General features: G+C 44.5%; 1 protein-coding gene across 1 annotated transcript in view; it reads left to right on the top strand.

The window, feature by feature from the left end:
* HSPA14 (heat shock protein family A (Hsp70) member 14) overlaps positions 1 to 12,744 on the top strand; it is a 71,758-nt gene that overhangs the window by 21,136 nt on the left and 37,878 nt on the right. Inside the window, exons 2-7 of the mRNA XM_069627836.1 lie at positions 1,465 to 1,545; positions 1,636 to 1,718; positions 3,208 to 3,256; positions 3,374 to 3,479; positions 3,569 to 3,659; positions 8,027 to 8,131. Of these exons, the coding sequence (XP_069483937.1) occupies positions 1,465 to 1,545; positions 1,636 to 1,718; positions 3,208 to 3,256; positions 3,374 to 3,479; positions 3,569 to 3,659; positions 8,027 to 8,131 (515 nt within the window). The remainder of the gene's footprint in view (positions 1 to 1,464; positions 1,546 to 1,635; positions 1,719 to 3,207; positions 3,257 to 3,373; positions 3,480 to 3,568; positions 3,660 to 8,026; positions 8,132 to 12,744) is intronic.

Here is a 12,744-nt window from a genome sequence, read left to right as displayed (position 1 = left end):
AAGGTCCCATGGTATTGGTGGTTTGCAGCCCAGAAAGGTCACATTGTGTTAGGGGATGGCTTGTCTTATAGGTTATCTTATGGCTAGTTTGTCCCACCAGCCAAAAGAAAGGGTTCATCCTGTTTGAAGATCCTCTGTCAATTTGAAAATGAGGTCAGGACAACAGTGGTCTCTTCACGGTTGTTGTAAGGGGCTCCAGGCGTCACTGGTCATCTTCGGTTCTTATGTTCCAGTGGTCAACTTAGATCATCGCCTTTTATCAGATCATCGCCTTTTATCAGGAATTCCCACTCCTCCTCTGCAAACTCTCCCTGCAGTTTACAGAAAGGGGCGGGTGGCTGTCCAATCAGGACAGCCAGCCCCCCAGTATCTGAAGCACACCAGAAGACAAAGGATAGCAAAGTTTCAAGAGATCCTCCCTTGCTTCCTATCCTCGCAGACAGACAGGAGCTTGGCTACACAAAGGGTTCACCCCAAATGCAAAAGGAGGAGAGAGAAAGGACACACCCACAAGAAATGATGATAAAAGATAGAAGCCACCATTCTAGGTAAATAGTGACCCTTCTGTGCATAACCACAGCTGTGGAGACAGGCTCTGGGGTAGAAATTACACAATAATTGGTTGAACACGTCCATTGCCACCAGACATACGTGTATGACTGTCACTGTAACACGCATGTTACAGGAGTAGTGAGAAGGTAACCCCTCAGCACCCTACTTGGGGTGGTGCGTGCTGATCTCACAAAAGGAAAAGCTAAGAAGGATAAAAGGTATCCCCCCTAGACTTGGAAACAGTAGTTCTTAAGCAACATAAAAGAATATAGAAAGTTGCTGTGTGCTGCAAAAGTGCAACACAGATGCCTTTTAAATCTATGGAGGAAAGCAAGACTCCATAAATCAAAGTCAGAAGGAATGGCTACAGAAAGTCAGGCAGATTTATGAAATGGAATATATGATGCATATTCTTAAGGAGTCCAGGCTGAGGATCTTAGAGATGTGGCTACCCTCTTTTGCTCAATATGGCAGTTAACCGTAATTACAGAGGGAAGGAACGTGGGAATGGGAGGGAGGGGGTTGCTGTTTCTGTCATATGTTGTTTTATGTGCTGGAAGAGGTGAGTATGGGGAGGAGATGGCATATCATGATCATGATATGTGTACTATTGCAAAAAATGTCTATTCTGTCTGCTGCTCTTCTTTCTCTATGTTATAAAATAAGAATATATGCATCAGCTAAATTGTTATGCAATATCTTAATAGTTCAGTTAGTACTATGAAATAGTGTTTTAAGAAAGCCAGTGAAACCACAAAAATATTGTCATATGTATTTGTTTCCAGCACAATGCATGTATTCTTCTAGACCACTTTATTGCTGCATCATATTTGGATTAAATATAAAAAGCCATTTTAATAGCTTTGTGGCATTTTTAAAGTCTTTCTTCTGTGTTTGTGTATTCTTTGCCAGGATGGCCGTGCAGATGTGGTTGCCAATGATGCAGGAGACCGAGTGACCCCAGCTGTTGTTGCATATTCAGAAAAAGAAGTGGTAAGATTGATCTCTTACTTTGAAGTATTTGGGCATGTCGAAGTCTTGTTTTCTTTCGGACTGGTTTAACAGTGTTGCTTTCTTGCACAGATTGTTGGCTTGGCGGCAAAGCAAAACCGAGTTAGAAATGCATCTAACACCATTGTAAAAGTTAAGCAGATCCTTGGCAGAAGGTAATGTGGCTGGGACAAAAATATGCAGCTCTGTTTAAAGTGAGAGGAAATTGCATTTTCCAGTTATGCAGCCTTTCCATAAAGTTTTAGGCTTTTAATGTTGAAAACTCTGGTTGGTATTCTTACCATATTGCAAGCAAATTATGAGGTTTTAAAAATTCCAATATTGCGCCGACTAATCAAAATCTGCATAGCCAAATGAATTCCGGTTGGATTGTGGCAATAGAAGAGTTCTCGAGTTTAACCAATTTAAGATGGCTGTTACATCTGCACGCATGTATACAAGCTTTTGTGAGAGACCTATGCAAGCCCCAAACCACTTTCAGAATCTGAAAGAAAGATTGTTTACATTCCCTTTGTTTATTTAGTTACTCACTTCCTAGTCTGAGACCGGAAACTTAGTCTCTGCTTTGCTAGTACCATTGCGTGGCAACAACGTATCTTATTCTTTATCCGTTAGCACGGAGGCACATGCAATCTCCGTTGCATCCTTGCATTCAGCAATTTCTTGAAAGTTCTTGACCTGCTCGACCACTCTATGCCCCACACTATAACGTCATGGGCCTGGAACCTTCGAATCACCAGATGTTCGGCACTACATCTCCCAAGATCCCGTGTCATTACATTTGCTCGCTAGGTCTCATGGGACTTGTAGTCCAGACATCCAAAATGTTGCAGACTCCTGTTCTTAGTTATTGGAGATGCACTTTTAGTTTAGCATTCGTACATTTCTAAACTACCACGTTATTTGTTGGAGCATTGCAGCACCTAACCGGGTTTCCAGTAGACAGCAGTCTGACCTAGCACGCAAAATAACCCATCATATACAACAAAAGCGGCATGTGAAATGAATGACGACTATATGCTATGTGTATGCTGACTTACACTGCACACCACTACCGCCCAGGGGCAGTCTCCAGGCGCTCAATGTGGCAGACATAGTGTACACAGTCATGCTACATTCATGGCTAGTGTTGGTTGTATGCAGGGTTTGAAATGCTTTGTGAAACCCAGTGTGAACTTTGGTTAGTTGTGTCAAGAAGCAAGCATTTAATAAGTGGGGGTGTGATGGCGTCCAAGAAATGAGCTGAAAGTTGCTGGCGCTGTCTTCTCTACTTGTAACAGGAAATGAATGTAGAAGATATCGAGAAATGTTGTACAGGTTGAAGTGGTGCTTGAGACCTGTCGGAGAGCTGATCGGTGGTGAAAGGGAGTTGGTTGTAGCTAGGAGAGTGAGTGATAGTTGTGCAGAACCTCAATATTTTAGTTTTCATCAGTGTTTTTGTATGTTCTGCGGCCCAGCGATTGAAGGTGGCCACGGGAAATGGGCTGTGGAGGTCAAGTGATTGAATTTGAATAGTCATTGTGCTCTTCAGTTGTGTGTTTCCATTGCAAAGATGATCAATGCATTTAGTCTGACAAAGTACATAAACTCTATTTCTTTTCTTCCATTTTAATATATTCTTCTCTCTTCCAATTATATTTTCAGATTTGATGATCCGGAAGCTCAGAAGCATGTGTCAGACAGTAAATGCCCGGTAATTAAGCTGTGCTTATAACCCACTCTTTTCGTCTAGATTGAAGCTGTTGTAGAATGCACTAAAGCCCAGCGAGACTTTGTTGTGTAATTTGTATCCCTCACTTTTTGTTTCTAGGTAGTTGAAAAGGACGGCAAACCCAAATACGAAATAGACACTGGCGAATCTACGAAGTTTGTTCGCCCTGAAGATGTGGCAAACCTGGTTTTTAAGAAAATGAAAGGTGACAGTAGAATTCTGATGCGATCAGCATGTTTATATTCTCACAGCTAAGTTGAAACCTGATAATTTTCTTATCTGCATTCAACATAGAAACTGCTCAGTCGGCATTGGGTTCGGATGTCAACGACGTAGTGATTACTGTTCCCTTTGATTTCGACGAAAGCCAAAAAAGGGCACTGGGGTAAGAATGTAATTTTGTGATGCATCTTCTAGTGTTTGCTTAGAAGTTGTGCAACGGATATGAGAGCAAATAAGCCGCATTATGAGCTTGCCGTGGTGACAGGAAGTGTCTGTTTTCTGCACGAATAAGACAGAGCTTTGCTGTTGGGGAGTATTGGGAGGTTTTTAGCTCCAGCAGGGCTTCCTCATAATGATCCTTCAGGACGCATCCTTTCATGAGTTTTGATTCTAAGACCGACCTTGTTTAGGGGGAAATTGGGACGCAGATCTTGGATCCGTCATAGATGCATGCTCCTGCAGTGGATTGAGCCAGGGATAGCAGGTCGTCTCAGCCGCAGAGTTCAGAGGAACCGAACTCCCTAAAAGCCACCACTAAACCTAAGGGACCAAAGTAAGTTGTGCAAGAATTGTTCAGGTACAACAATTAGCGCACTTAGTGTACTGGCAGCCTACGGTGCTATGGTTTCATCATTTAAAAATAATGTAAATGTTGAACTCTTGAAAGACGGGTTGGCTGGTAATTACATCATCTATCCTGATATCAAAATCTATCAAAATCTGCCCTTAACGAATGGACGCCATTGGAATAAACCTTTCTGGTGTTATGAATGCCAACTCTCTACCAAAAGTAGTTCAGAAAATTAAGTTTCACCTTGAATAACAAGTCTAACTAATCCTGGGTAAGGGGTAACCTGAACGGATAGATTGGCCTAATTATCCAGTGTCGTTACTGTGAGTGGACAACCCTCTTAATTATAGGCCCATAACCAACACGCCTTTTCTGTTGAAAATCCTAGACCATGTAGCCTATAGCCAGATCTCGCAGCACATGAACCAGTACCCTATTTTGATTCGTTATCAATCTGGAATTAGGGTTCGGTACCGAGACTTCCCTATTGGTGCTGAAGTCTAAACTCCTGGGACGCATTGACAAAGGGCTTACCTCCCTCTTAATTTCTCTGGACCAGTCCGCTGCATTTGATTTGGTTGACCATTCCATTTTGGCAGCCAGAATGGCAGAGGTGGCTAATTTCTCTCCTTCTGCGGTACAATGGATTAGCTCTTTTCTGGTAAATAGGCAAAGCAGGATATGTCTCTGGGAGGCTTGGACATCCCCCATTTCTGTGCATTTTGGGGTGCCGCAAGGAGCGAGTACATCTCCTTGTCTTTATAACCTCTTTATGACCCCGTTCTTTGCATTTTTGGAGCAGGAAGGAGTCCTCTAATTACGCAGACGACACCCAGTGTGTCGTCGCTCTTAACAGGCATTCACTCGCAAGATGAATATGAACTTGATAGTCTTCACCCTGATTGAGAACTGGATGATGGGCAATAATCTTGCCTTGAACAGAGGGAAAGGGAGCTGATGATCGTGGGCACACCAGCAACTTTGGCTAAACTGGACCCGGCCTATAATTGTTAATTACTAGGGGAGGTGAAAATTGACCTGCTAAAGAAAGTGAAAATTCTGGGTGGTGTCTTGGACCAGCTGCTGAACATGAAGTCTAATGTGAGTAGGACAGTCTCGGCAGCCGTCTATTATGTCAAATTATTGGCGCACCTTGCACCTTAATTTCCCAGGCTAACGCAGAATCAATTACAAGAGTAATTATTGGGGCAAAGATCAACCACTGCAGTAACCTATTGGTTGGACTTGTAAAGTTGATTCCAACAGACGTCAAGTTGTACAAAATGTAGCAGTCAGAGTGGTTGTTGGTTTATCTCGCCGCAACTACGTTTGAGAGGCCAGACGTTCCCTACCCTGCCTTCCTGTGGAGGCACGAGCTAGGTTCAGACTTCTGGTTCACCTTTAACTGCAGATTAGGACTTATTCCCTCTTACTTGCAAGACCTTATGACGGAGAAGCTTAACGGCCGTACCCTTAGTTCTAGTAATCAGAACTACTTGTTTCTCCCCAGATGCAGAATCAAGAAGGTAGAGAATGGAGCCTTCTTTGTTGCTTCTCCCAAGTCCTGGAATGTGCTGCAATCCGCATTGCGAGGCCAGACTTCAGACCTGGCTGTTTTCGTACACTGGGCCTCGGAGCTGAGTGTTGATTTAGAGTTAGTTCAGCAGTGAGCTCTCCATTTTTTTTTTTCAAAAATATTTTTTGTCTCTGTCCCGCACCCTAACGCCTATGGATTCATGGCTGCGCTTTATAAATAATTTAAAGTAAAAGTTACCCTACATTCAAATCTAAGACCAAAGTAAAAGGGAAAGTTGAGTGTTAACTAATGTCACAGAGGAGTTCATAGTCTGGAGCAGTCCAACCTCACTTCCAGGATTGATTGGATCTGGGTCTGTATGATGGGGAATCCATAAGATCTGGAATTTGGTGATCCCTTTACCTACAGGTCAGTCACAGAAGGGAATATTATGATTATGCATAGATATTACTCAAAGGAATTGGTATCTAAGAGGCCCACCAAGATCATTTTTAATAGACTAGTATTCTGTGGTCTTGAGACACACAAACACAGGACCGCACTCTGAAAGTGACCTTCTTTATTTCTTAAGTTAATCAGATCGTCGGAGCAGCCCCAGGCCTTCACCTTCTACTAGCCTTCTCTTTCGGATCCATACATTCTACAATCTCAACCTAAGTCATACTCCTGGAACTATTGTACGTTCTAAAATAATTGATGGGTGTCATAAGGATTGCTGTTGCAACAGGAGGTGATTGGGTGCGTGCAGTGATGGAAAGGGTGCTTCAGTATAGTTTGGCCACTCATCTGACCACTGCTCTGTCGCAGTTTGAAGCATTGAGGAGGATGCTGCCTAATTCAAGGTTCAGCTCGGAGAGGATGAGAAAACACAGGGATGGACGACATGTTTTCTCGCAGGATGTTGTAAGGAAAGAGTTCTGGATGGTCAGTGCAGGACTAAAGAAAGATACAATCGCCTAGACTTTTCTGATGAATTTACACTTGGCAGCTGCTTCCAATGTTTTAAGAGTGTTCTAATCCTAGAAAATGAGCAAGGAGCCAATTCCTTTCTGTAGCAATAACGTTCCTAGGAAATGTATAAATCAGTGAGCGGTCTCTCAATTGTACTGGCATAGGAGTCCCTTCAATTCATTGTTTTGTGCTAATGTCTAACTTCATTAATGATAAAATCCCTGCTTATCCGGCTATCCAGACAAAGTCTAACACGCACATTCTAAAGTGGATCTTGGCCGTAACTCTATTTTCTCTTGCAATATGGAGATTTTAATTTCATATCTTATAACCCAAGCAAGAGGGTTGCCATGCTGCTGCAGCTTCTGTAGTCTGGGAGGAAGGGTGTGTGGTGAAGTTTATATTCCCCTGCCTGGATGTTCCCCCAAATGCCTGCGCTTACCCCTAGCAGCATTGGCAAGACACTGTCTCTTATGAAGGTATAAGATCCCCAAATCCTACAGGCTAACATGCTATCACAAGGGCTTGGGCAGAATTTAAAACTGAAGAAGCAGACGGAAATGACAGAGGCGATTAGATGATGAGATTATTTCAAGAGTGGTTTTGGGGGTTGTGCCGCAACTAGGACTCGCAAAGATTAAGAGGTAGGCAAAGAGTGACGTGGAGCAGACTGAAAACAGTAAGAGTGATCAGAGGAATTATCAGGGTTTTGGAATCCATCTTCCCACACCAGGCGCTGTACTTAGGCAAAGCTCCTTGTAATCTAGAAACCTGGAGTCTATGGACGATCAACTTCAGGAGTTTGGGGCAGGGGGAAGAGAAAATGAGATTAACATTCCTTAAAGAGCCTACTCCAGATGTCTATGGAAGACCAGAAAGAATTGAGGGAGAACTAGAATTCAATATTCTACTTCTCAATTAGCAGAACACTAGAAAATGTTAGCCTTTAACTTAAAGCTGAAGGATGGTAATTCGGAAAGCTAAATGTTATGTTTTCATGTAAGAACTAAAAAACAGTGGCAAATTAAGCAACACAGGGTAAGTATGCCAAGATTGTATACACAAATTGCAAACGCTGCATACTCAGTATGTCACCGCTAAGAGTCTAACCATGTGGCGTGTGCCAGAAAAAGTTTTTTTTTTTTAAGAAAACAAAGTGGCTTATCCTAAATTTAAAAAGTGTTTATTTTTGTTTTACCTAAACCTCAAGAAGCCTCACTCATTATTCTGCTCAAAAACTGTCACCGCTGGTAAATATAGGACAAGAAACATGTGCACTGTGTGGTGTTTTCTAGCTTACTGCCGCATTGCGGACGACTTTGTAGAAGTATTTCTGTGATGGCCGGCAAGCTGTTTAGTTTCTTTGTACAGTGCCTTTCTAAACTTCTAAAGGTCCAGCTCACTGCACTAGCCTTTCATTGGTCGTTATTTGCTGCAGCTTCATGGAGCAGATTTATTTGCTTTTTTTCAGGGAATCGGCTGGAGCTGCTGGATTTAATGTGTTGCGACTGATTCATGAGCCGTCAGCCGCTCTCTTGGCCTACGGAATTGGCCAAGAATCTCCAATTGGAAAAAGGTAATCATGTTGCAGAATTTTTCCAAAAGGGGTTCCTTTTCCGATAAAACTGATTCTTTTAGCAGGACATTGATGGGATTGCCTTGCATATGCAATTCGAACCAGTGATGCAACATGAAGTATTAGATTTTTTTGGCTTTGTTTACGTTAATGATATGTATAGCTTTGCGTCATCGTGCCTGTCGGGTATGTTTTTCATATTTGCGATAAATCTTCCTGACATTTTGCTTGGACTTGGTGATTATATTCCCTTGTCCCTAGGTATAGGGGAATCTATTTCCCCTTACACCAAGTCTTTTACTCTTTTTATGGGTGACCTTTTGTGAGGACTTTGACCATCCACACGGGGAGTGTGCGCTCGCCTGGGCATTTTTTAAGTTTTGTAATGAAAATGAATGATGGGAGATCAACCTCAGAAAATGTGTGGGGCTAAACCGCACACATTTTCCTACGCTCGCTGCACAACAAGCAAATAGTCAAGTGTACTCTGGAGGCACACAGCCTACAGGTGCAGTCCTCCCTGTCACATTTAGCTGGAATGTGACAGCCACAGGTACATGAAAGCATCTCAGGAAGGGGGAAGGCAACACCTTCCTCCGGCCATGGCCAGCCTAATTAAAATATCAAAGGTGCCATCAATCTGCCCTTTCTATTGTCTTAAGTTCTGCTCATGGCAGCACCTACTAATGAGAGTTAATTGAAACATGCCTGCAATAGGCCTGAGTGCAGAACTGACAAAAGGGCACAGGAAACCCAACACCTCTTTGATATGCAATGTGTCAACTTGAAGCTAGTTCCCACCCCTCTGTATAAAGGACAGTGAGTGGCATGTCTGGGACAACTGTTTACAGTAGGCAACCCCTGCAGGGAACCCCCTTTCAGAGGAAAGAAGTATGTGATTTGATGGAGACAGAAAGTCTGCTCTCACCACGAACTTCAAGGGAGACCTGCGTTTTGATCAGGAATAACAGAGTTAAATTAACCAGAGATACATTTTGATCCACAACAGACAGGAAGATGGGTGGGACTTAGTAGTACATGTTGTCACCCCTTACCTTTCCTGTTGCAAAGCACTCTGGTTATGACCTCATCCATAACAGAATATTGTTGGTGGGGACCCAGGGATGGTTCATTAAGGTATATTTAGCCTGCACCAATCACTGCAGCTCATTTGGCTTTCAAAGTAGGTTGAGCCCCTCTTAGATCATCTGACGACTTCGAAAGGAGTAAGGATGACTGATTTGGAGCCTGGCTGAAGGTACAATCTGCCTTACAGCTTCCGCCAGTTAAGGAAGGCCAGGAGATCCGAGAGGGAAGCGAGATCCCTCCCCTAAACATCTCCCAGGGAACAGAGGGAGATACCGGACTCGGAGGACCCGTCCAGCAGCTCCAGAACTGGTACGCAGCCAGCACACAGCGTGCCTTGCTAGGTTCTGCCAGCAAGCTTCCTAGGTGGGAAGTGCCAGAGAATCTCTGAACAAAGGACAAGGCTGTTGCCTGCAAACGGTCTCCTCTGCTTTGGGCTGTCCGCCTTCAAGGACAACACAAGCCCTGTGAAGAAGCTTGGAGGAGTGCCACGACAAGCATCCATCTTTTAATGACATAGTCGAGGCAGTGGAGCCCCTCGAGCTGCAACCGGCTGCGCTGCTGTCTGTTGTCACGCTGCAGTCACTAAAGCAGTCCGAGACGCTTTGACCAGCATTCCAGATCTGCCAACCAGCACAGAGACAACGATTCTTGACCCCCAAGCCACTGTCTAGGAGAGCTGGCAGCCGTCCTTCCATCCTCGCTTGCCGAACTGCCTGCCGCCCAATACCTGCAGCTGTCTCCCGTCTTGAACTCTGTCACAGGAGCTGCAAAGCGTCCTGGAACCCGACTTGATGCTGTCGAGCATCAAGATCATCTCGAGGATCAGGTACATTGTGGTTCTGTCCCCTTGGTCCTTCTCCGAAGGTCCCTAGTAACCTTTACAACCAAATAACCTTGAACAGTTAAGACTGATAGCTTTAACGACTACCCTCCTGTCAGTATCCATAGTGCATCCCTTTCCTTTGTGAAACTCTGTCCTCTGTGTTCCTTTACAGGGTGAGTTGTATTTTGTAGTGTGCTAGGACTGTCGGTTATAATAATAATAGTGTAGATATTTGTATACAAACATGACTGGACAGTCCCTTTTATCATTGATATTTTATTTCTATCGCGAACATACACAAGTGTTTCAGAGCGCGACAAGGTAGGGGAGGGGAACAGGGGAGAACAAAAAAACGATCTTACTAGGCCCAGTGACATTGAGAACGCACACGTTCATGGCAGAGGGGAGGGGAAAAGTGCATGGAAGGGGGGAGAAGTGGAGAGTGCGGAGCAAAGGAGAAACATAAATAATAAAGGCCACAAACAGTAGTAGTGCAGCCAGCAATTGGCAAGTGCTGTGTTTAAGGCAGCAGAAAGGGTAGGTCTGATAGTGCAGGAAGAAAAAAGGGGGGAGGACTGTATGGGTACAGATGGAGACCCCAGTGCAAGGGGTGGCCGGGAGGCAGTGCGGGAGGGTGGCAGGGTGAGCAGGTACCTGGGCCCAAAGGACCGAGGGTGGCCAGGTGCACGGTGACCAAGAGAGAACAAATCAGCAGCGAAGAGGGGGAGCGAAGACGGAAGCAAAGAGGAAGGTCTTGAGGTGCTTCCGAAACTGGAGATGGTTCTCCTCAAGTTTTAGAGTGGCAGGGAGGCTTTTCCAGAGGGAGGCCCCAGCAGAAGACAGAGCTCTACCCCCCAGCTCGTTTCTTTGAAAAATGACTGACCCTGGGGGAGTTGGAGTTAGAGGAGCGAAGAGCTAGAGAGGGGAGGTATTGGGTAATAATTGTATTTTCGCTGTGTTGCAACTAACCAACGATCCACGACCTTGTGGAAATAAGCCTGCCGTTCCATCCACGTTACCAAAAATTGGACAAGGTTTATAATTGACTTCTGTTTCCAATCTGTTCGGATACCTTCTGGTGTACTAGAGGTGTGGGGCTGATCGATGGTTTAGAAACCGATATTCATCCCTGGGCCACTGGCACCCTGGAAGTTGATTTGTCTCCCCTTTGTTTTTGTCTCTCCATAGTGTGCGATTGGAGTTCTAGTTTTCTATAACTTTTGGGCTTAGGCTTGGTTGCCCCTTAGGGGTCCCCTTTGTGATTTCTATTAACTGTGCTTGGGTGAACTACTGTTCCCAAGGGGTAGAGAGGGATTTTCATCCCCTTTAAATGTTATATAGTGAGCCAGCACACCCCACCTTTAGCGTAGCGCTGGGGAGATGCAATGTATCCCCTTTCTCATTTACCTGTAACATTTTTGTTACAATTTCAAGTTTACTTGAATAGCTGGTGACGGTGGTTTTACCTTTATGACTTTTATTCTTTATTACAGGGTGTTAAATCAGCCTCTGTAATGCAGGCTCTTTCTTTTTTCGCCAATTGTTGTTGTTTCTGAGGACTTCCCCTGCCATTCTAGGAGGGAACGACCTTAGTGGAAGTTTTGCTTCGGCAGGAATCCTTTGTATTCCCAGCTATTAGGGAGAATTCTCAGAAATGTGCTAATTTCTCTCTACCTTCGTGACCCCTCCAGCACTTTTTCTGGACTCTAGGAGCTTTTCATTTTTATCCTGAGAGAGTGAGACCCTTTTCCCCACTCTCACATGTATTTTTATTTGGGTTGAACTCTGTTTCTTTTGGTTTTTGGAGTCTGGCAAACTCCATAGGCATCTTTTTACATTGTGAGACATATCACCTTCAGTGTAGTGACACAGGGAAGTCTCTTAGATTTCCCAAAGGGTTAAATACCTTCTCTTGGTGAAACTATTGTTTCCAAGAGCAGTGAAGTGAAATAGACCTTACAATTGTAACTTTCTAGACCCAGCACACACTATCCTAGGGTGCTGGAGGGGTTACTTAGTATCCCCTTTGTCTAGTTTCTCATCTAACATTTTATGTTACCCTTTCTACGATTAATGGCTGGTGGCAGTGGTTTACTTTTAACTACTGTGGTGTGTTTTTACCGCTGGCTGCGTTCGCAGCTGCAGTAAAGCACCATTGGGTGCCATTTTTGTCAAAATGGCCACAGTCTCCTTTTTTCGCCATTTCTCCGTGGAAAGGTCCTTCTTGAGATTTACTCTGCGCACCAAACTAGGTTTGGTCCCTTTGTGCGTTTTGTCTTTGACGGGATTCACGAGTGAAGCCCGCCTCTGGCTCCAGAGTGTCTGGCAGGGGCAGGAAGTGAGGGAGGTGCTCGAAACTCCCTGTGCTTAATTCCCTTGGTTACAGCAATGCACCCAAAGGTGATTGGCCAGCTCGCTGTCTGGCAAGGACAGCCACCCTGCCGTTTGACTGACAGCTAGGCTGGAATGAATGGGAGATGGCGAGGCTTTTTGGCTTGGAAGGCAGAGTCGACCACTGGACGAAGGAATCCAAAGAAGAACTTGGAAGAGATGCCTGCTGCAACTCCTGGACCGTTGCCTTGCTCAGTGAAGCCATGCTGCTCTGCTGAAGCTTTGAATTTGCCTCGACTAGAGAAGCCCTGCAAGTATGACTTCTCCCCTTGAGTTGGTGGGACCAATCAACTCCAAAGTAAACTTGTCT

This window comes from Ambystoma mexicanum, chromosome 12 (assembly GCF_040938575.1).
Source record: "Ambystoma mexicanum isolate Mex_15411 chromosome 12, UKY_AmexF1_1, whole genome shotgun sequence".
Classification (NCBI taxonomy): Eukaryota; Metazoa; Chordata; class Amphibia; order Caudata; family Ambystomatidae; genus Ambystoma; species Ambystoma mexicanum.
Note: the sequence above shows the minus strand (reverse complement) of the source record. Positions and strands in the feature narration are given on the sequence as shown.